Source organism: Pyxicephalus adspersus, chromosome 5 (genome assembly GCF_032062135.1).
Source record: "Pyxicephalus adspersus chromosome 5, UCB_Pads_2.0, whole genome shotgun sequence".
Taxonomy (NCBI): Eukaryota; Metazoa; Chordata; class Amphibia; order Anura; family Pyxicephalidae; genus Pyxicephalus; species Pyxicephalus adspersus.
The window spans coordinates 75,136,427-75,157,267 of NC_092862.1; the positions used below are offsets into that span (position 1 = coordinate 75,136,427).

The window sequence follows — 20,841 nt, forward strand, 5'->3', positions numbered from 1 at the left end:
TGAAGCAATATTTGCATGCATTTTCACTGATATTGACATTCATTCAATTTTCACTTCCCATTTTCTTGGAGGAATGAGTGATATCTCTGCTGCAATATGAAGGTGGCAAGAAGCATTCTGAAAGATTTTACTGGTATACGTTAAATGCATATAAAATTTTCTGGGAAGATTGTGATTATAATGAATGATCTGACAAAGGGCTTTCTAAAAGAAAAAGTTACCATTAAAGTGCAGCTCTGTATTAAGGAACTCTATTTAAGTTGAACCTGCTTTTGTCAAATTTTGTTTGTATGTATTGTGTTTTAAGTGTCACTGCAAGTGATCAAATGCATTTGAACAAACTATTTTGGTATATGTATACAGTGAATTTTAAAGAAGTTTTGTTACACTTGCTCTCTAGAGACTTTCTTCATATTTTATATGTGCCTGCTGCATCTGTGTGTTTTGTATGGTGCTTTCTATTAGTTTCAGTTAGGAATACATGATCTGTACAAATTTAGGAACATTTGAAAAAATGTTGTTTCCAATGTGAGTGTGGTTGTTATCAGGTTGTTATCATTTATTGAATGCTGGGAGTGCTGTAACAGGACTATCCCTACCAAGTTTTTGTAGTAAGGCTGGATGGACATAGATATTTATGTTGGACTGTTTTGTTTCACCGAGTAGTATGTATTAAGCTCATCATGGCTAAGCTAATGTATATCACGTAATGTTTTCATCCCTAGGGACAAGCAAAATTTTGGTTAAGGTGTTTTTGGTGGTTTTTAACCTCCCAACCGCTAACCCCGTACTTTTTCGTCCCAAAAATTTTTGCTACTTTGGATAACCCCGTACTTTTTCGTCTATATTAAAATCTAACTTACCTGGTCCCGCTGTGCTCATCCAGCGTCGGGTCCGTGTTCCCGCGTCGGGTCCGTGTTCCAGCGTCGTCCTCCAGCGTCGGGTGTCCTCTCCTTAGAAGAGAAAGCCAGCCAGCTTAGAAGAGGAAGAGGATTCCTCTCCCTCCGTGGCTTCCCCTCCCTCCTCTCCCTCTCCCTGTCCAGCGTCGATCGCTGGACAGAAAAAAAAAAAAAATACTCACCTTCTCCCTCCGCTCCTCCGGACACGTCCGTCACCTTCCTTGTTCAGCCGGCAAGTGCAGTGACGATCACCGGGATTTCCCGGTGACGTCGCTGCATGCGTCGGCGCGGGAGGGAGGCGGGGCGGGAAATTCAAAATTTTGTATTGAGTTACTTTGTATTGAACTCAATACAAAAAAGCTGTATTGAGTCCAATACAAAGAAATCCTTATATAATATATATATAATTGTATTATATATATAATATATAGGCTAATGTACATTACATTATACACTATTTTTTTTTTTTTAAACTTTTTTTAGTTTTTTTTAAAGATTTTTTTTTTAAAGGTTTTTTTTATGTTTTATAAAAAAAAAAAATTATTATTAAATTTATAAAATTTTGGACATATTTCGGTAAATTATGCGGTAATTCGGTGAATTAGAGCCTACAATCCAAAAAAAATTTCCATGCAAAAAATGTAACACTTTTTGCATGGAAGTTTGGAAAGAATTAGAATACCCAGCGTACGCGTCCCTCGGTGATTCCTGATGATGTCCGTGCGTGTGCCCGTCAATGGGGGTCGTAGCGGAATATTCAAATATTTTGTATTGGATTCAATACAAAGTCCTGTATCCAATCCAATACAAAATAATAGAAAATATATTTATGTGGTTTTGTCTATAGATATGTGACGGACACTAGGGAGGTGTTTTAGAAAAATATATTACTATACAGTATACCGAATTATCGCATTTTCAGTATTTTTCATTTATTTATGTATTCTTGTTTACGCTGATTTTTGTGTATTTTAATTTTATTAAAAGTATTTTTTTTTACACGATTGTGTGTTTCAAACATTTTTTATATTCATGATATCTACTAGAACCCTGTTCGGACATATTTCTGTAAGTTACAGGTCTACAATTTAAAAAAAAAAAATTTCATGAAAACCTGTAACGCTTTTGGTACAGAAATCTAGACATCAGTGTAACGCTCAGGTGGTTAATGGTTCAAATGACTTTAAATGTCTTATAAGGGTTGCTGTTACATAATTTAAAAGTGCCCTTGGTAAAAACAATGGACTGTATAACCTAAAAAATGACATTATAAAGGTTTTTTTTGACCCAGGATCCACACATGAAAGAAACATGTGTGATTCATATGTGAAAACATTTGAATTATATTTTAGTTTGCTTTGTTTTGTCCTATGAAAAAAAAACAATATTTTTCAAAATCTTATATTTTCAGTGTTCAGTAGAGGAAAGCCAGTGTATTAAAGCGGACCTATCACCAAATGTTTTACATGATATAACAGGGTAGATAACCCTTTTACATAAACCAAAAAAATGTTTGTGCTTTTTTAATACTTTACCAAGGCTGCTTCCCCGTATGCTTGATCTCATATGCCCAGCAGGGAACTGAATGAAAGCCACTGTGGAGAAATCAAGAACTCAGCGGAAGTAAAGGCGTCATTTTTTTATTTCAATGGCAGATCCACTTTAAGTGTGAGAAGTCTGCATCCACAGAGTTTTCCACCTTTGGTCCAATAACAAAAAGAATTTATTTTATCTATCTAATTTATAAAAAAAGTAATCTTGGCCAAAAGGAGAAGTCTTTGATACTGATTTCTCTGTCCTTAAAGACTGAACATTGCTAATTTCTGTGCAAGTTTAAAGCAATAGGCCAACAGCATTTTATGTATACACATAATATATGTTTTTAGTATCTAGTATGCTGTAAATCTATGTGTTTATAAGGTTTGTGTACAGGTTGCATTTTCCTTCCAGATGTTTTTTTTTTGGTAAGATCCATAGCTCAATGCAAATTCAATACACATATTACAGTGTATATATAGCATGCCTAAGTATTTTTAATGTATTGGCGTGTCAGAGTCAATTAGAGATGGGAGGCTTTCTCAAAAAACCCAAGACCAACCATCTCATTGCAGCAAAAAACAATTTTACCATTAACGTAAGGTAAAACAAGTGAAAGTGTTAAGCAAATTTCACAACACAATGCACATGGGCCCACAAACATTTAGATTTTTTAAGATGTAATGTTTTGTAATGTTCTGCACATGTTTTACAACTAGCAAATATATTGCACACCCCAGGTCTTGTGTCTGCTAATGAACCTGATCAACACACACTGAGTCAAACCACAACTTCTAAAACATTGATCTCAGTAATCTTGGTGAAGATAATGTGGTTTCTCAAGCACCCAATGGGCTTGGTGAACAACCCTGTAAGATTGACTGTTTTAACCGCAGTTTCCTGTAACCTCTACCAGTATTATTTCTGTTATCTATACAAGGATGCTCTTAGTGTGTTTTATTCACAATATAAACCAGATTGATTTCACAGATCAAAAAAAAAAAAATTCTATAATCTGGAATGATATTTTAAGGATCTAGAAGGTATTTTGTTCTACAGTTATTTCCCACTAGGAACATCCACAAGTAGAACAGGCAATCTCATGATTTGTATGAAGTAAAACCAATGTCAGTGGCACTTTTTTGATATAGCAACAATTTATAGCATTTGTTACACAGCAAATATTTCATTGTAGTTCTAGAAAACTAATTTCAATGGAGGATACATCTTCACTAATGAAGCTGGCTGATCCAGCAAACCTGAAATGGATCTAGTCAAAGATTAAAAACATTTGGTAGAAAATAGCAAATTAATTTGGAGAATTCCATTCTAGGTTTACTGGATCACTCAGCTTCACTGATGAAAGTGTCTTCTCCAGCCTTGGAGAGCTTTATTAGATCGGTGTCACACTTGCCTCTTCCCCTAAAGTGCAGGCGCCTCTATTTTGCGCATGCATGCAGTTCTGAGCCCAGGCATGCCTGCTGTTTCAGATTTAATCAGTAGAGCCCTTCCTGCTGGCCAATCAGGAAATAGCCTCTTAATTGCCTTTGGCAATTTACCTAGCTCAGACACAGCACTCTGCATTTGTGCAATGTGTCTGCACTAATGCTGAGCCCCCTGGCTCTGCTGAGTATTTCCTCCACCCCTGTTGAATAATTCCGTGCTTCCCTGTCCAGCTCTTGTGTTAACCCCTTATTGCCCAGTCTGGTGTTTTCCTGCCTGTTTCCTTGTGCTCTTCCAGTGTTCCCTGTTCCAGTGTTGTGTCTGCAGTGATTCCTGCGTCACCTGTGCCTCCTGTGGCTTCTTGTGTCTTCTGTGACCTCAGTGTCTACGGTGGCTAAGTGTCATCGGTGTTTATTTTCTGGATCTCTGGTTTGTTACTGACCTTTCTTGCTTGCTACCTGCCTAAACCCAGGCATTCTTTGTCAATTCTCCCCCCTTGTGATTTAGTACTGTACATCATCCTGCCCACCCTGGTGTGCGCAAGGACCGCAACCTGGCAGTAACCAGCAGTGCAACAACCTCAATACTAGAGGCTCTTTAGAAGACCTGGTTGCTGATCAGATTCTGCACCTTGGCACTTTTTGTGCAAGTTGTAGTGTCCCCCTAGAGGCTCAGTCTCCCCAAACGTGACAATCAGGTCCAGTATGTTGATTAAAGCAGAGGTAGTGTCCTAAAGATTTCACTGAAAGTCTTTAATTACACAGACAAGGTGGTACTTCTACTTTGCAGTATGCTGTCTCCTTTTTGCTGCTGAGTTTATTTAAGACTAGGGAGGTGCACTGGGGGTACACCAGGTCCAATACCAGGCATGCTTACTCTGGCTTTAGTGGTGCTTGGTGCCTGGAAGTGTGTGACCTAAGGAATTCTGGTACATTTTTCCTGCCTTTTTCTGTGCCAAAGGTGGGAATATTTTGTTGGCGTGCAGGAACGTGTGTTGCACCTCGCCCCTACCAGTAACCACTGCTTTTTGATTTGATTCAATCTGTCGTAAAATTTTATTTTTCAATTATATATTATTTTCTTGAAAGAAAATAATATACATGTCAAATACTTTTTTTTTTTTTTTTGTAAACTAAAAACAATAAATTTCCTGTCTAGTAAAACAGAAATAGTATTGCTCAAAGATAGTACTGTAATTGAAAATAATTTAAATACTGACCAAAAAAACAAATGTTGACAGCATATATAAATTTGAAATAAAAAAAATCTAAACTCTGAAAAAATGCTTAGACATAACCATAACAATGAAAATATATCTTCTTTGTGTTATTGTATATCTCTAAAAATATAGCAAGCCTAGATAGGCCACACAAGTTCTAATGCATCCTGAAATGTTACAATGTTAGTAACACCTTAGATACATAGGATGCCTCCTCTGCTGATAATGTACATGTTTTTTATGGGCAACTGGATCACTTGTTTTATGATAAACGTTTATGTGCAGTATACAACAGATCTAGATTTGAGATGGTTGGATGTATTATCCAAACATTATAAAGATATTTATTTAAATCAGGAAATCCTAAAAATAGTATCCTTAAAAATATTACCATTGATCAATGGCAGATCAACCACTGTCCAATCTAAAAAAAAGTTCTTGGTATATATTGATCATTCTTTCTTCTCTAGATCTCACATCTTTGAAGCCATGCTTTTCAATTGTAGAACTCCAAATTAAACACTTGACTTCTTTACAGTGCATAGCTTGATTTTAGAGAAAAAGAGGATTTATGAAGCTTTAGAATAGCTAAGCTTTTCTTATCATTCATATTAGTATGAAATACAATACAAATAGTCATAATAACTGTAAACTTCTAGTATATTTATGTATTGTTTGAAAATGAGTGTGCAAACCATCTGCCATGACCTGTTCTCATTAGGACTCTCGTATGATCAGCATCTGGTGGGATTAGAGACTCCTCTGAATGACAAAAGGATTTAATAATCGGTGCTTACATGTTGCTTTAGCTACAGAAAAAGCAACTAAAAATATTCCTAAAATAGAATTTGCTATTATTGAAATGGTGTGACCATTTACTCACAGCCACAGAAGAAATATTTTGATGTGAAAATAAAGTTACACAATGTATGATTCTATATGGGTATTACAAAAAAATTGAATTTAATGCCATCAAACTCTTTAAATGCACATCTACTGTTTTCATTAAATCTAACTTCACTTTATTGAACTTACTGACAAACTTGATTTTAAAAGGGCAGCAAAATAAATTGTGAATGGTATTTGTTATTTGTTTGTTCCCTCATGGTTAATCAGACTTGAAAAGTATTTATTAAAGTACCACTAAAATGTCCTGTATGACTTTCTAAAAAGTCCTAAATCCAGTTATTATGGGATACATAAGCCTCACAAAGTATGCAAATAACCACACCATCACAGCAAGCTGCATTAGGTGGACTTTTTTGGCTGATTTATTAAACTTTTAAGAAATAGTGCAGATGCATAATTAAGCGTTTGAACCTAATTAAGTAAATCATTTTTCAGGTTTTCATGCCAGTATAAATTGTAGACACATTACTATTACCTTTCTTCATTTCTTCTGTTCCTCAGCACCACAAACTCCAGAGTTTCCTCTACCATCAGGCAATGATTGGTTTAAATTACTTGATTGCATCTCCTAAATTATTTTATGGCTATTCAAATATATTTGGCATTTGATATTATTAGATTTTTTTTAAATGTATATTTTTTATTGAAAAGTGAGTGGAAAGAAATAAGTATACAGATAAAAAGAACATAAACACAACAACATAATACTATAAAATGAACGGGGAAAATGGGGCCAACATCTTCTTCTCTCTTCCTTCAGGTTCTTTTTCCGTGGCGTAGATTGGGAAAAAAGATGGTGATCTCACTGTGCATGCATGAGATTGGCAATTTTTTTGCTATTGATAAAAGGGCTCCTTCTACACATGCCTGAGATTAGCAGCCAAGAGCCTCCCAGGATGTGTGATACCTACCTAGGTAGGTCCAAAGGCCGTGTACCTAAGTTCTAAATCATAAACCAGAGAATAATATATAATAAATCCCAAGCATGATACAATAAATCACATGAATATTTAAACATTAGAACATGTATACTTCATCCTAAACTGCAGCAGAAATTAAAAATATTAATCCTTAATATTTTTTTTTTTAGCAGATACAGCCATTCAAAGCTATTACTGAAGAGTTCAGAAAACCTTAGCAAAAATGATTGCTGGGAGCTATCATTTGTATCTGAAGTATTCTGGAATATTTTGAACACCTGGGGTCAACAATTTCCTCTCTCTTCCTCCAGGTTCTTCTTCCTCCGTGACGTAGATTGGAAAAAAAGATTGCTGATCTCACTGCGCATGCATGGGATCGCCAATTTTTTTTTCTATTGATGAAAGGGCTCCTTCCACACATGGCTAAGATTAGGACATGCACAGAAAGAGCAGCCAAGAGCCTCAGAGGATGTGTGATACCTACCTAGGTGAAAAAAATAAACAAAATTTTTAATTTAAATGAAAGGGTTGTCTACCTTTATATGTAAAGTAAAAATTCAGAGTTTAGGTCCACTTTAACTACTAAGAGATTTCAGATTTCTTTCTTGTTGTGCAACACTCAGAACTAGTAGAAAAATGCATACTATTAGCTTGCTCTTCTGGCATTTATGTCATACAGGTTCCATGGTTATTTTAAATTTAGTCAGTGCCTTAGGCAAATCTAATTAGTCCCAGAAGCCAATAATCCAAATGTAATCCACATGTGTCACTAATTAAAAGGATGATCTGCCACGTTTTGAGAGATTCCTTTAAAAGTATAAAAATCATGATAAATTCACCTTCTCTGAAATATTTAATAAAAGCATGTAGGATTCTCAATTTCTTTACAGCCAAGTAGGCATGGCCCCTTTTTTACCTTTTGGAATGTTTCACTGATTACATTTTCGATTTCAGAGACTATATCTGTGGCTTTATCTTCACTGTGCAACTACTGTGTGAGGTAGGCATAAACTGACATAAGGAAGCAGGCTTTAATTTAGGAAAATACTATAAAATCGCTTATCTAGAGAAAGCATGTTTTTTTTTTCACAAAACACATAGTTAGACAACAGACATTACACTGCGCACAATTTAGGTGTCTGTGAACACTCTAATAATGTGAATTAATTGCAGTTTGCCTTAAAAGAGAGATGAGATGTGAGCTTGAACCATCTAGTGTTCAGACCCTCTTACATTTAAGTTTTTTTTGTACTAAAAACTCCATTATGCAGTGTTGGAACTGCATCTTCTCTAAGTGTATAAATACCCATGGGAGTACAATAGTCTAACTTGTCCTTAAAAAACATGTGTTTCCCAAGAGATTCCTTTAATGGAAAATGATGAGGTTTTGCTGAGCAGCAAGGTACAAAGTTACCAAGTACATGTAAGAAATGCTGAAAATGTTAAATAAAATGTCTGCTTAAATATAGGTTAAAATGAAGGCCAAGGTACTGACACCAAAATAAGGAAATCCATTATTTACCTCCCGTTATGCAACCCCATTCAGGGCCGCTGAGAAAATCCAGGCCCTGGTACAAAGATGTGTGGGCCCTTATACAAAATTCTACACACATGTATGTGTGTAAATTATTTTATATTTCTAAGAATCGTAGAATACATTAACACATTTAGATAAGTATGTAAAGGTATAGATGTAATAAAAAAGTAATATATTTATAATTGTTAAAAACATTTATATTAGCATTTATTGTCTGCCGAACAAAGGTGGTTTTCTGACCTTTTTCCTGGCGAAATTCTGAATTGCATAATTAAAATAATCTGTTTTGCTTAATCAGACTCAGTACTGAATACTTAGTCTGCTTTCCCGATTTCGTGGTGTCTCAAAACACGGCGACTACATGACGTATTTGCTTGCCGGTTGATTAATTTTTTCTCACTGCGCCCTTCATGAAGGTCTCTTAAGTCGTAAACCGTTGACCACTGTAAAGTACCCTGTGACCCACGTGCCTTTTTAATTTTGAAACCAACCAGACTTGCAAAATTTTAAAAAAATACAATATACATTAAATAAATTAAATAAATAAATGTTAAAATTATAATTAAAATGATGGGACCAGTTGGGCTTCTTGGGCCCCCTTGAGTTTCATAGGTCCCAAAGCAATGTAGCGGCTGCACCCCCCTCCCCTAGAACCTGACCCCATTGCAGTCAGCCCTACCTTTATCAAAGTCAAACTGGTATTATTTAAAAATGTTTTTCTACAGTTTGAATCCACCATGTCACTGATAATAACAAATGACCAGCAGTGGCTCAAGTGATACATTCAGCAGGAACAGAACTCTCAGGCAAGTAGTCTGAGCAGACTGTGGGAAACATCAAAGTCAGTGGATAGGCTTTTTTTTTTTTAGCAATTCAGACAAAGTGGAAACTGGAAAACATGTAATCGTATTCTAAACTAATATACAATTGTATTCTAAACTAATTATTAATAATAATATTAATAATAATAATAATAAAAACAGGATTTATATAGTGCCAACATATTATGCAGCACTCTACAATAAATAGAGGTTGCAAATGACAGACAGATACAGACAGTGACGCAAGAGGGGGAGAGCACCCTGCCCTGAAGAGTTTACAATCTAGTAAGTGGGGGAAGTTACACACAATAGGAGAGAATAGTGAAAATGGTTGTAACATCACATACGACTTTAACACATCCCCTAAGGCATCTCCTAAGCACAGGGATATCATTATTTATTTATTTTTTATGGGTTATTTGTATTGGTACATCGTGTAGAAGAAGGAAACTTTCAATGCCAAACTTATATACGGGATATTTGTCATCCTGTATCTCAGTTTCACTGGAAAAGGGGCCTTAATGGGGCTGTCAGTAATTGTATTGCGGCAGTATTGTGGCATTTTACTTTTTTGGGATCAAGGCCTAGAGTGTCCTGGATGAAATGGGTGGCAATTTCCTAACAGCATTGCCCAGCTACGCATGACATTTTGACAGTGGTTTGCCTATTACCCTAAAAATATCCAGAATTTACCAATAAGTTTTGTCTCCATGGGTTTCAGTGGGATATCCTTCTAAGTTCCTGTTCAGATTTTAATTAGGATCTGCTCATCATTAATAAATACTATAGTCTTTTATAATATGTGAATTTGCTGAATGGAATAAATATTGCTTACACTTGCAGTAATATGTTCCTCAGTCTGTTTATTTTTATCTATATTCAAGACACTTGAAAAAAAAGCAAAAGGGCAATTTGTCACTTGTCTTTAGATGTTTAAGCAATGTCATATAAAGCACTCCAAAACTATAGGGGCATTTCATAAACCTACTGTAGCGACAAGATTTACATGTTACATTATTTACCATTTCCATGTCTGGTCGAGTGTCATTATTCATCTTTCATTTTCACTTCACAAAGCGCTAACCTTTTAAAAATAGGTTAAACACTGAAGAAACAGAATAAGGTTGTAGAGCCTGACAGATGCATATCAGTAGTTTATACTGCCAACAGACTGATTATCAGGCAATCCTCTTCAAATGTAATCACTTTAAGCCATCCCTGTGAATTGCTAACTTTTTAATTCAGCTCACTGTCTTTCTACTAATCAGAAACAACATTAGTAATTACATTAGGTAGTCCTAAAATATGATGAAAACAAGATCAGAACACACTGTACATGTGCGTATTCACAAGAACACACCTAATTTATTAAAAAATAAAATCATAACATATTTGATTAATTGATGTTATCAAATGTGAAGGGTCAGTACACGTGCCTGACTTATAAAAATCAATTATATTACAGGGTTTGTTGTTCCTCTGCAGGTATTAAACAAATGTATTACAAAAAAATTATAATAAACCTAACATATTTTTAACCTGTACATACTTTATGTAAAACATTACATAAAAAACCCACAGCAGGAAACACTGCAATGGCACACACACCTAAAATGCATCCCACACAGACATTATCTATTCAGTTGTTGTGATGACTTTGAATACCATACCAACTTGCTTGAGAATAGATTTCAAAGAAACTTTTTAGTCACACAATAATAAAAAATGTGTACCAATGGCCAAAAAGGTACCGGTAGATACTTTGTTATGTTTATCAGATACAATTCCAAGTTAATGATGACTCATTTCATATAGTTATTCACTATACTTTTCAACATAGACAAGTGAGGAATATTTTGAACAGGTACTGGCATTTATTTGTTATTATGTTTTTTAAACATTCAGCTTTATTAATAAACATATTAAATAGTAGTCATTACACATGTTCTGCCAGGGGTACTAATATGCTGGTAAAAGCAAATAGATTTTTTTAATGAATTCAGATATAGTAAAACAATTTTAAATGCTATGTTACCCAGATATCAGAGACATAGGGCTTGATTTAATAAAACTCCTCAAGGCTGGTGAGGATACACTTTTATCAGTAAAGCTGGGTGATCCAACAAACCTTGAATGGATCTGGTCCAGGATTCAAAATATTTGCTAGCAAATAGCAAATGACTTTGAAGAAATTTCTTTCCAGGTTGGCTGGATCACCAGCCTTGGAGAGCTTTAATGATTAGGGCATAAAGACTCCTACATTTCACAGATTGTCATACTACCCATAAGATATATTTACTCTTCTGTAAATGCAAAAAAAGTAAAAAATACAGTACTAAAGTTTTTATTAAAAAATTGAAGTTTATTTAATTATTTATACTAGATACTAAACAGAGTCCTCCTGCGCTAGACCTAAGCTAACACGGGTTCACTGTTCTAAAGTTAATAAAGTGATAAAAGCATATTAGAGAAACATGTGGTAGCAGAAAAATCTTTTTTTTTTTATGGGCAGAGTTTTTTATGTTCTGACGCTGGCCTAATGATGAAATTTTAGGGGGTGTTAGCCACAGGTGTTCTCCACTTGCAGCTCCAATTTTGTTTACCTGTACCCCCCTGTTCCAGAGAAATTGGGGTTCAGGTGCTAGAAGCCTCCACCAATGTGTAACAGGTAGGTATAAATTTGGGGGTCGCACTTCCTTGCTATGTAAGTGGCCCTGGAGGTCAATAATTTTTATGTTTAATTGCAGGCTTCTAGACACACCTACTTTTTGAACAGCAACTCTGATGTTCAATTTTAACTAGTTTTGATTATAATGACCCCCATATGTAAAAGTTATAAAAGGTGGGGAGATGAAATTTATGGTAATGCTAGCTCTCAGGGTCCCCTGTGTACCCTGAAAATTTCAGATCAGGATGACATACTGTTCAGGAGATATGGGGGTTTGTACTGGGAGAGATGGAAGGCTGCAGAACATGCAGACATGCAGCATTCATACACAAATAGTTAAAGTTAAACTTGCCTAACAATGAAGTCATTGTACACGCTCATTGGTATACACTCCCTGGCAGTTATTTTCTATTAGTAGTTTTTTTGCTTAGGACACTAGCTAATGCTCAGGAATAAAAACCAAATAGTATGTTGGATGTTTTCAATCTCCTGCTGTAGTTGTAGGAGACGATAGTTTGACACCGGGTGGTATTTCAGACCAGGTGTTTAATTGTGATTGATCAAAAATCCTGAAAGCTGAAGGATCAAGGACATTCACTTAGCCAAATAGGAATAAGTTGTTGCAATACAATTTGTAATTTGTATGTTGCAACAATGTTGTTTGTTGTAGTAAATTCTTCTAGTTTTAATCTAGTAACAAAACCCATCAATTAAAATAATGAGTTGATGTTCCTGAGATTATAGATGCATGAAATGGATGTATGACATTGTGGGTTACAAATTTGTTGTGGTATAGTGTCGTGGGCGGATCAGTGGCAGCCACTATACCACAACAAATCTTTTTTTCTCTCATTTTAAACTGGTTTTGTAGACTTCTTCGGGCTGGGCACTCTGAGAAAACTCTCCTTAAACAATTGGGTCGCTTTCCTTGGTCAAATATACCAGTATTTCTGTTGGCAAAATTCTGATTATGTCTTTATTATTATCAGTGGAAATATGTGCCCTTTATCATCATTATCATTGCAGATGGGCCTCATTTATTGCATAATATTGGATTAATTTGCTTAAAGTTACAGGTTACCTGGTCTAAACAAATGCATTTTTTCAGTCCCTTTTTATAATTATGATTGCACTCTATTAGTATATATCTGATGTAAATAGAATCAGTGGCTAATTGTGGTGGTTTCACATCTATTGCTAACTAAAGATATGAATTTTGTCCTTTTGGTATTCCTGGCTATGATGATGGTCCAGAGGATGTGTTTTGGAGCAATATCAGGTATGCATCTAAGGGGAATTACCTGCTGCAAGCAGGCGTCTACTCAATGCATATCCTGTTTATTTTACCATCCGTGCTATCTTGTTTTGGTTTGCCATCTTCCCAACTAGGATTTAAGCCAGTTTCATCCTTCCTGGTGTCACATCTTGGCTCTGGAGTTCATGTGGTGGCTACTGCTGAGGTACATTTGGGTTTTTGAACTTGGACAGGCTTCTGATATGCCTTCCTTTTTTCATAAGTGTCATTCTTTACAACGGTAGTGCTGGCAGTACTTTATAAGTATATAATTGGTTGTATATATGCAAATATACAAGATATTTAAAGATTTATAAATATATACTTTTCATATACAAATCCTAGTAAGATCTGTTATAAGTCAGCTGTGGCAGTAGTTTCTATAGTCCTTTATTAAGTTATTTTTCCTATTTTATGGGTTAATTTTTGGGCTAATTTGTCATGCATTTATTACTTGTCTGCACCGATTGTGGTTGTTAACTGTTTTTATTTTACTCTGGCTACCTGTGGTGCTACATGGGTGAGCACATTTATGTTGGTAGATATTGTTTGCATTGGAAAGTACTTTACATATAACATATTTAAGGAAGTTATTGAAATCACTTTATGTCGTTTTAGGATCATGCTTATTTCTTAATCTCTTCACGAAGCAGAGTCAGACAAATCTTGAGAAACACCCTCCATCCTAATAATCATTTTTAAAGCTTTGCAAACTTTTAAATGTTGTGGGTTGGAATGAATTTGGAAATGAATATGCAGAGGAGGAGAGCCTTTTATTGATTCTCAAATAAAATGGATTTATTTTCTATGTATCATATGTGTTATATTTCATGCCGCGGAAAGCCGTGTGTAAAGCTATATACTTTTAAAAACCCCAGTGGTTAGCACCTTTCTACTTTTGTAGAATAGTTTGTTTTACAGTATCGCAAGAAACTGTCAAAATTTTTCTACATTTAGGGTTATTCTGTGAGTATATATATATATATATATATATATATTTATTTATCGGTATAAGATTCTACTACATAAAAAAAGGTTAAGTGTCTGCAGTAAAGTTTGTTTAAATGCTGACATAGACCTTAAAGGATTAAGAGGGCTCGTCAATAAAAGGCTTTAAAGGCTTTTTTAGTAAACTCATCAATTATAGGTATGCCTGGGAATTTGCTGGCTTTTCAGTTATGCTGCTGGATGTCTGGGTGTCTGGTTCCATTCTCTAGTTTCCTGTTGCCAGTATTATGCAGGTAAGGCACAGGTCATAACAACTGTAAGAGGGACAACTCTGCTCTCCCCTCACTCCACCGGCAGAATAGAGAAGGGATAGAGGGGTGCCTACTGAGAACAGACCTTTTTTCAGAGTACAGTTGACCACTAGAAAGGGAGGGTGGGCTGCTTCTTTTTCTGTCTCCCATGTCATAAGATATATCACATGACCATAGACAGGAAAAGGAAAAGGCTTTAATTTCCAGATGTCTTCTGTGCTGATTAAGAGGTCTGAACTGTAAGTGGAGGGGTGGAAGAAAACTCTTGGTCGCCCTTCTCCTAACCTCAGAACCTCATAATACCTTCCACAGAAACCTTCAGCTACTCTTTATCCCTCTCTTTATTGCCACCAAGGCTCCTTAGTTTAATGCACCCAATAGACTCTCCCAATCCAGCCTTCTAACTCCCCTCATCCCACTAACACAGATGTCAAAGCAGACCCCCTTATACTGACACCACCAATGTCACACAACCATTTTTTTATATCTACAGTAATGCCACCAATTATTTTCATTAATTTTTTTATGTTTTTATGTTTCAAAGCTCATTGTCATGTATTAGTTTACCACATTCAAGATGCAGCTAGGACTAGTGCACATGGCTTGTCTCTGTAATCACACATCTGCATCATTTGAAAACACATGTATTGTGCATTTTCATGTGCTCCCATTGAACTCAGTAGGCCCTTCAATGCATGTATGTAAAACATAACTAAACTATTTTCTATGATACAACACATTTAGTATGTTGAACCAGACCCATGTATAATAGGACACTAGGTAATATACATTTGGATGTGTCATGTTATATGTGTTACAAAATTTATTGGTATTGATTTTATTTTTACCATGCCAAACTAACAGTGCCACCTGGGGGGGTGGGGGGGTCTGAAAAACTAAGCCTGTTCTTTATGGGTTAAGCAAAAAATTCTGTTAAAGCAGAACTAAGCTAAAAAATAAAAAAAATTACACTTACCTTTCCGGTCCTGCATTGTCCTGGGATTCCTGTTCATCCCGGCACAGAGGAAGTGCCAGGCACCGCTATCTTCAGTCTTCTCTTCCAGTGTTTTTTCTTCATCACCCGATCTCCCACTGTGCAGGTGCAAGATTGGGTGATATAGCCGCTGTGAAGGGGGAAAAAACAGAGCCGACATATCTTTCTTCTAGGAGGCAAAATGCCCCTTCTGCTCATGTCCGAAATCAGGGCATGTGCAGTAGGAGCAGCCAAAGTCTTCCTGGATGCATGACGTAGGTATCCCGGGAGGCTTTGTGCTCCCATTAGTCTTGAGATCAAGACTTAAAGGGGCGGTGTTGCACCCTTTTTTTTTTTTTAAAAGTGTTGCATTTAAAAAAAAAAACACCAACATTTTTACTGTATATAGGTTTGTCTATCTTTCTATGTAAAGTAAAAAAGGTAGAGTTTAGGTACATTTTAACAGATACCCAATACCCAACTGGTAAGCCAGGAGCAGGTAAGCAGAGCCCAACTGGCAGATAAAAGAAGCCTGTATTGAGAGAGGGCCGTTTGAAGGCTGACATGCCTTTGAATATGCTAGATGCCATGGCTTTCAGAAGTCACAATGTTTTCTATAGTCATGGACAGAAAATCTTCTTAGAAGGTATTTGATCAAGAAACCTCTTGGCAACTTTTAAAAAGAGGACAGTAAGAGCAATCTCCATAACTTTTACAGAAACCATAATTAAACACTACAGCAGATTCTTATTGAGGGTAATTAATACGCTGGGTTTGCAAGGATCTATTGTGTTCTTTTACATGTATATATATAATACTGCCCTGCCACAGTGTGAAATCTGAAGTGGTAGGCACCACTTTCCATTGCTAGCAGTTTTTCTTTTTTACTTATGCTTTACTGAATTATTTGCTTTAATCTGTAGGTGAAAATATTCTGTTGTTGCTTGCTTTGACCATATTGCTTTGACCATTTTGAGCTTTCTCTTCAAGCTGGTATGTTTCAACTGCTGATATATGCAATGACATACCACTTAGCCTAGTCTGTGCGAACAGTATGGCCAGTTGATGACCTGGCAGAATATGTAGGCAGCTGTATTATTTAATATTATCATAAAACACAGAGGTTTAAACCAATTCTCATTTTTTTTTTTAGATGAGCACAACACAGAAAATGATTTTATTAGCAAAACAAATTGAAATAAAACACAAAGTGATAAGCAAAACACGGGAGGTATAGATTGTAATATTCTATTACATTGTTGGTTAAATTGTTGGTTGCTAGAAATACCCCTTTCGATTTTAGTCAGTGGGAGTAGGGACTTGTTAGATTAGTGGTTCATGGAAGAATCAGAAGAGGAGAGATACCTCCTCTTCTGGAGGACACTCACCCGTGAATAAGACATCCCCCGATATCCGATCCTGTGTGTGTCTCCTTGATGCTGGCTGCAGCGCGTGTCTCCTCCTGGCTGCAGCGCAGAGTGAAATTGTAACTGTAACAAGCCGGCATTCTGCACCAGGAAGCAAGCTGCTGATTCCTGCCCCAACAGAGATCCCTGCCTTAACGGAGATCCCTACACTTAATTACCCGTAAGTGAACAGAAGGGGACAGTCAATGGCATAGAGTGATCAGAAGGGGACAATCCATGGCATAGAGTGATCAGAAGGGGACAATCATTGCATAGAGTGATCAGAATGGGACAATCATTGCATAGAGTGATCAGAAGGGGACAATCATTGCATAGAGTGATCAGAAGGGGAATATGAACGGCACATGAGTGATCAGAAGGGGAATATGAACGGCACATGAGTGATCAGAAGGGGAATATGAACGGCACATGAGTGATCAGAAGGGGACAATCAATGGCATAGAGCGATCAGAAGGGGACAATCATAGTCTTCTTCATGGAAAAATAAGACATCCCCTGAAAATAAGACCTAGGGCATATTTTGGCATTTCAAAAAATATAAGACAGTGCCTTATAATCGGGGAAACAGGGTAGGAACCTCTGGGCTTTAACAGAACCCTGGCCTAGAGCCTAATGTGTTACACATTTTAGCAGTATTTTGCTCTTCACACCTGTAAATTATAGGTTTGCTGTCACGCTATCAAAAAAGTAGAAAAAAAAATGTACTTTGCAGCTACAGCTTTACAACTGATTAATATAGTGAGTGGTACCTGTAGTGAGAAAGAATTCTTATAAGAGAAGATTTTTTTTTAATGATTTGGTTGTTTTGCAGAAGAACCTAATCATTATCACAAATACTTTACTTCCTGCTTAATACATTGATACATATACCTGTATAAATGAATGTATTGATTGCTTATGTATCATTGACAGTATTCATCACACTACAAACAGCAGGCCTTTTTGTCATTCATTAATACCCTCCAGCATGAACCAAAAATGTACTCAATAAAAGATATATTACTCCAGTACACTAAACTGCCGGTCTTTCAAACATGGAAAAACAATTAGACATGACCTGGGTAGGTTCCAAGCACCTCCTTTTCCTTACACCCCCAACAACCTTCCCCTTTTTCACAGCTCCCCAGCCTTCCCAAAAAAACAGACGAAAAAAAAAAAAAAAACTGGAAAGACAGTTATTGTACAAAACTCAGAAAAATGTATTTCTTATTATAAATAACTATAAATAACCACATAACACTTAAAACCATACCATAACTTTTTCTGCTGTTCATGGTATTCTCAAACATCACCACACTTGAGGGTATCTGAGTTTGTCTGATATTTTTGGCTCCCAGACGCTCCCCCCTAGCTTGGGCACTGTTATCATGCTAACACAGACCTCCCATCTGGGCCCCCACCACACTCTTTCCTTTTCCATCAACCTTTAAAATCCCAGAGAACACCACACAATAGGTGGTTCCCCATCACTCCCCATCACTTAAAACCACTACCTTTCATGAATTCCTCCACCACCTTCCCTCCCCATTCCCGTTGAACAAGTGTGGGTGGGTGGGAACTTTTTCCCCACTTGCCTCAAATAAGTCAACCCCTCCCCTTTTCTAAACTTTTTAACTCCTACCCCACTGCTCCTACTCTCCATCTCTCCACCAATCCTCTTGACCCCTCCCTATTTTCTAGAACTTCCCTTAACCCTTCCCAACCCCCAGGATTGCAATGGCCACCCTGTCATGTTGTCCTTCCGCGTTTTCTTCCTTTTATTTGGGCTCTGGCCCCTTTTTCTAGCCAGGAAAACACAAACGGATTCTCAACTCACTTTGCATCTTAACTGTCAGATTTAAGGGGTAGCTAACCCATTACAACCAAACATGTAAAATATGCAGGTCCTTTATCACAGAAAAGGAAAGGTAATGTCCCTTCTGCTGTAAAAATAATCTTACCTATCTGCTTGAAATTTTTTTTTTCAAACTCACCTGTTTTTTTTCTATCGTGGACACCACCATCCTCTTTTGCTCCTCGTTTGGGAGTCAGAACTTCAGCCATCTGGATTGGCCATTTTAGCCATCTGGATTGGGCAAGCCAGGATGACGTAACTCCCATGCACACACTCAGACATGCAGTTCTAACAGTCCTAGGGGATGCCGGGATACCAGGTACATCCCAAAATCTTACTGTGAAGTGCAGCTTGGTGTCCTACTAAAAGGCAAATAATAGACATTGCTTTTCCATCCTGCAGAAAAAAAGGGGGGGGGGGGTTAAATACACTTCTACATTTTTTGTATTTCGATGTTGACAAGTGATTACATAATGTTAAAATAAGGATGTGATTGTACATGAACGCAGCAAAGTCAAGTAATGTTACCAGTACCTTTTTGTTGTTAATCGATTTTTGCTTTGACGTAGGGCTAGCAGTAGAAGTAGAATTTTCATTATCGAACAGGTCTTCGTCCTACATGTTGTGTTTCCCCCTATCCACCAGGTACATAACTATTGTGCCACAAAATGATAAAAACAAAATCAAAAAAAAAAAAAAAATTACAACCAAGGGGTGAACCACATTTCAACTAGGGTAATAACGAGTATTTGAACTAGGGTTCTAAAATAAATAAAAGCACAGTTACTACGGTATTGGCAGCCTGACTGTGTTGCATTGGGTTTACCTGGGCTTTAAACAACAAATGAGAGCTCATAGAATACTACAGTTCATACATAAAGAGCTGTCATAACAGTGAGAAAGATGATTTATGCTCTTTTGCTGTGAAAGGCTAGTTATAAGGAAGACACAGAAGCTGCAATTAATAGTGCATGCTTGTAGCAATGCATGATCGATTGTGGCTTCTTGCTACTCTTTAATTTACCCCATTACATTGTTTTACATATAGCTAAAGATCAAAAGTACCCATATAAATATTCTCAGGTTATATTCAGTTTAAAAAATCATGGTCAAAAATAATTTGTGTAGTTGTACTTTTGTATTTTAATTAATTATTTGGGATAAATTATAAACATTTAAATTTAAATTTCTTCTATTCAGCAGTGAGCAATGGTATGAGTTAACTTTTGTTGTTCTCTCAGATCATTGCTAAAATGTACTTATTGCTAAATACTGTTATTATTACCATTTTTCCTGCATATCTGTAATGTTAATAGGCGGATAACTGCCCAACTTCATTACACTTTAAATAGTGTTTTAAAAGTCATTTAAATGGTAATGTCCTCAGAAAAGCAGCCCGCACCACCATGTTCAGAATGACCTCTTTTGAATCCTGTTACAAGGCACTTGATGATATTGGCCGTGTGCCAGAAGATTAATTGAAGGCCACCCGTGATTTTCTAACGATTAGTGACATTGTGCATACATTTTGTAATTACCATTAATAAATTGCTCCCATAAATTTTAACATGTTGCTGGACAAAGATCTGGCAAAATTTTAAAATCAATCATGTACATTACAGAGATCTAACATTTTTTTTCACAGCAGCCTCATTTTATTATGCTAATAATTCTGCTGCCTATGATGATCTCAATGAATTGTTTTAGGATCCTGTAAAAAAGAAAATGGAGACATTAATCATACTGTATCTGTGTACTTTCTCAAGATAATGCCACGCAGTCCATCTGCTCTCTCTTTAACAGTGACCAATTTTTCCATTTACCCTTTCTTTTTATTTCCTGGCAGGTGAGAAATGACCTAACCGGTGAACTGGAAGCTGCAGATATCCAAATTGCAGATACTGAAAGTTTCTCCAATGATCCATGTATCAGTGTAAAAAAGCTTAAGGTATGTGCAGAAAAGCTTCAAGTATATCCAAACCAAAACACAAATACAAAATATGTTGTAGACAACTACACCCTGGACGTACATGATAGTTTATATTTCTTTATATTTTTTCTCTTCATTTGTATTTGATAACATACTTCCTATCTTACAGTAA

At 36.3% G+C, this 20,841-nt stretch overlaps 1 protein-coding gene across 2 annotated transcripts in view; it reads left to right on the forward strand.

The window, feature by feature from the left end:
* Positions 1-20,841, forward strand: part of GABBR2 (gamma-aminobutyric acid type B receptor subunit 2) — a 306,705-nt gene that overhangs the window by 130,789 nt on the left and 155,075 nt on the right. For both annotated transcript variants that reach the window (XM_072411881.1, XM_072411882.1), the window contains one exon: positions 20,586-20,687. In XM_072411881.1, coding sequence (XP_072267982.1) covers positions 20,586-20,687 — 102 coding nt within the window. The remainder of the gene's footprint in view (positions 1-20,585; positions 20,688-20,841) is intronic.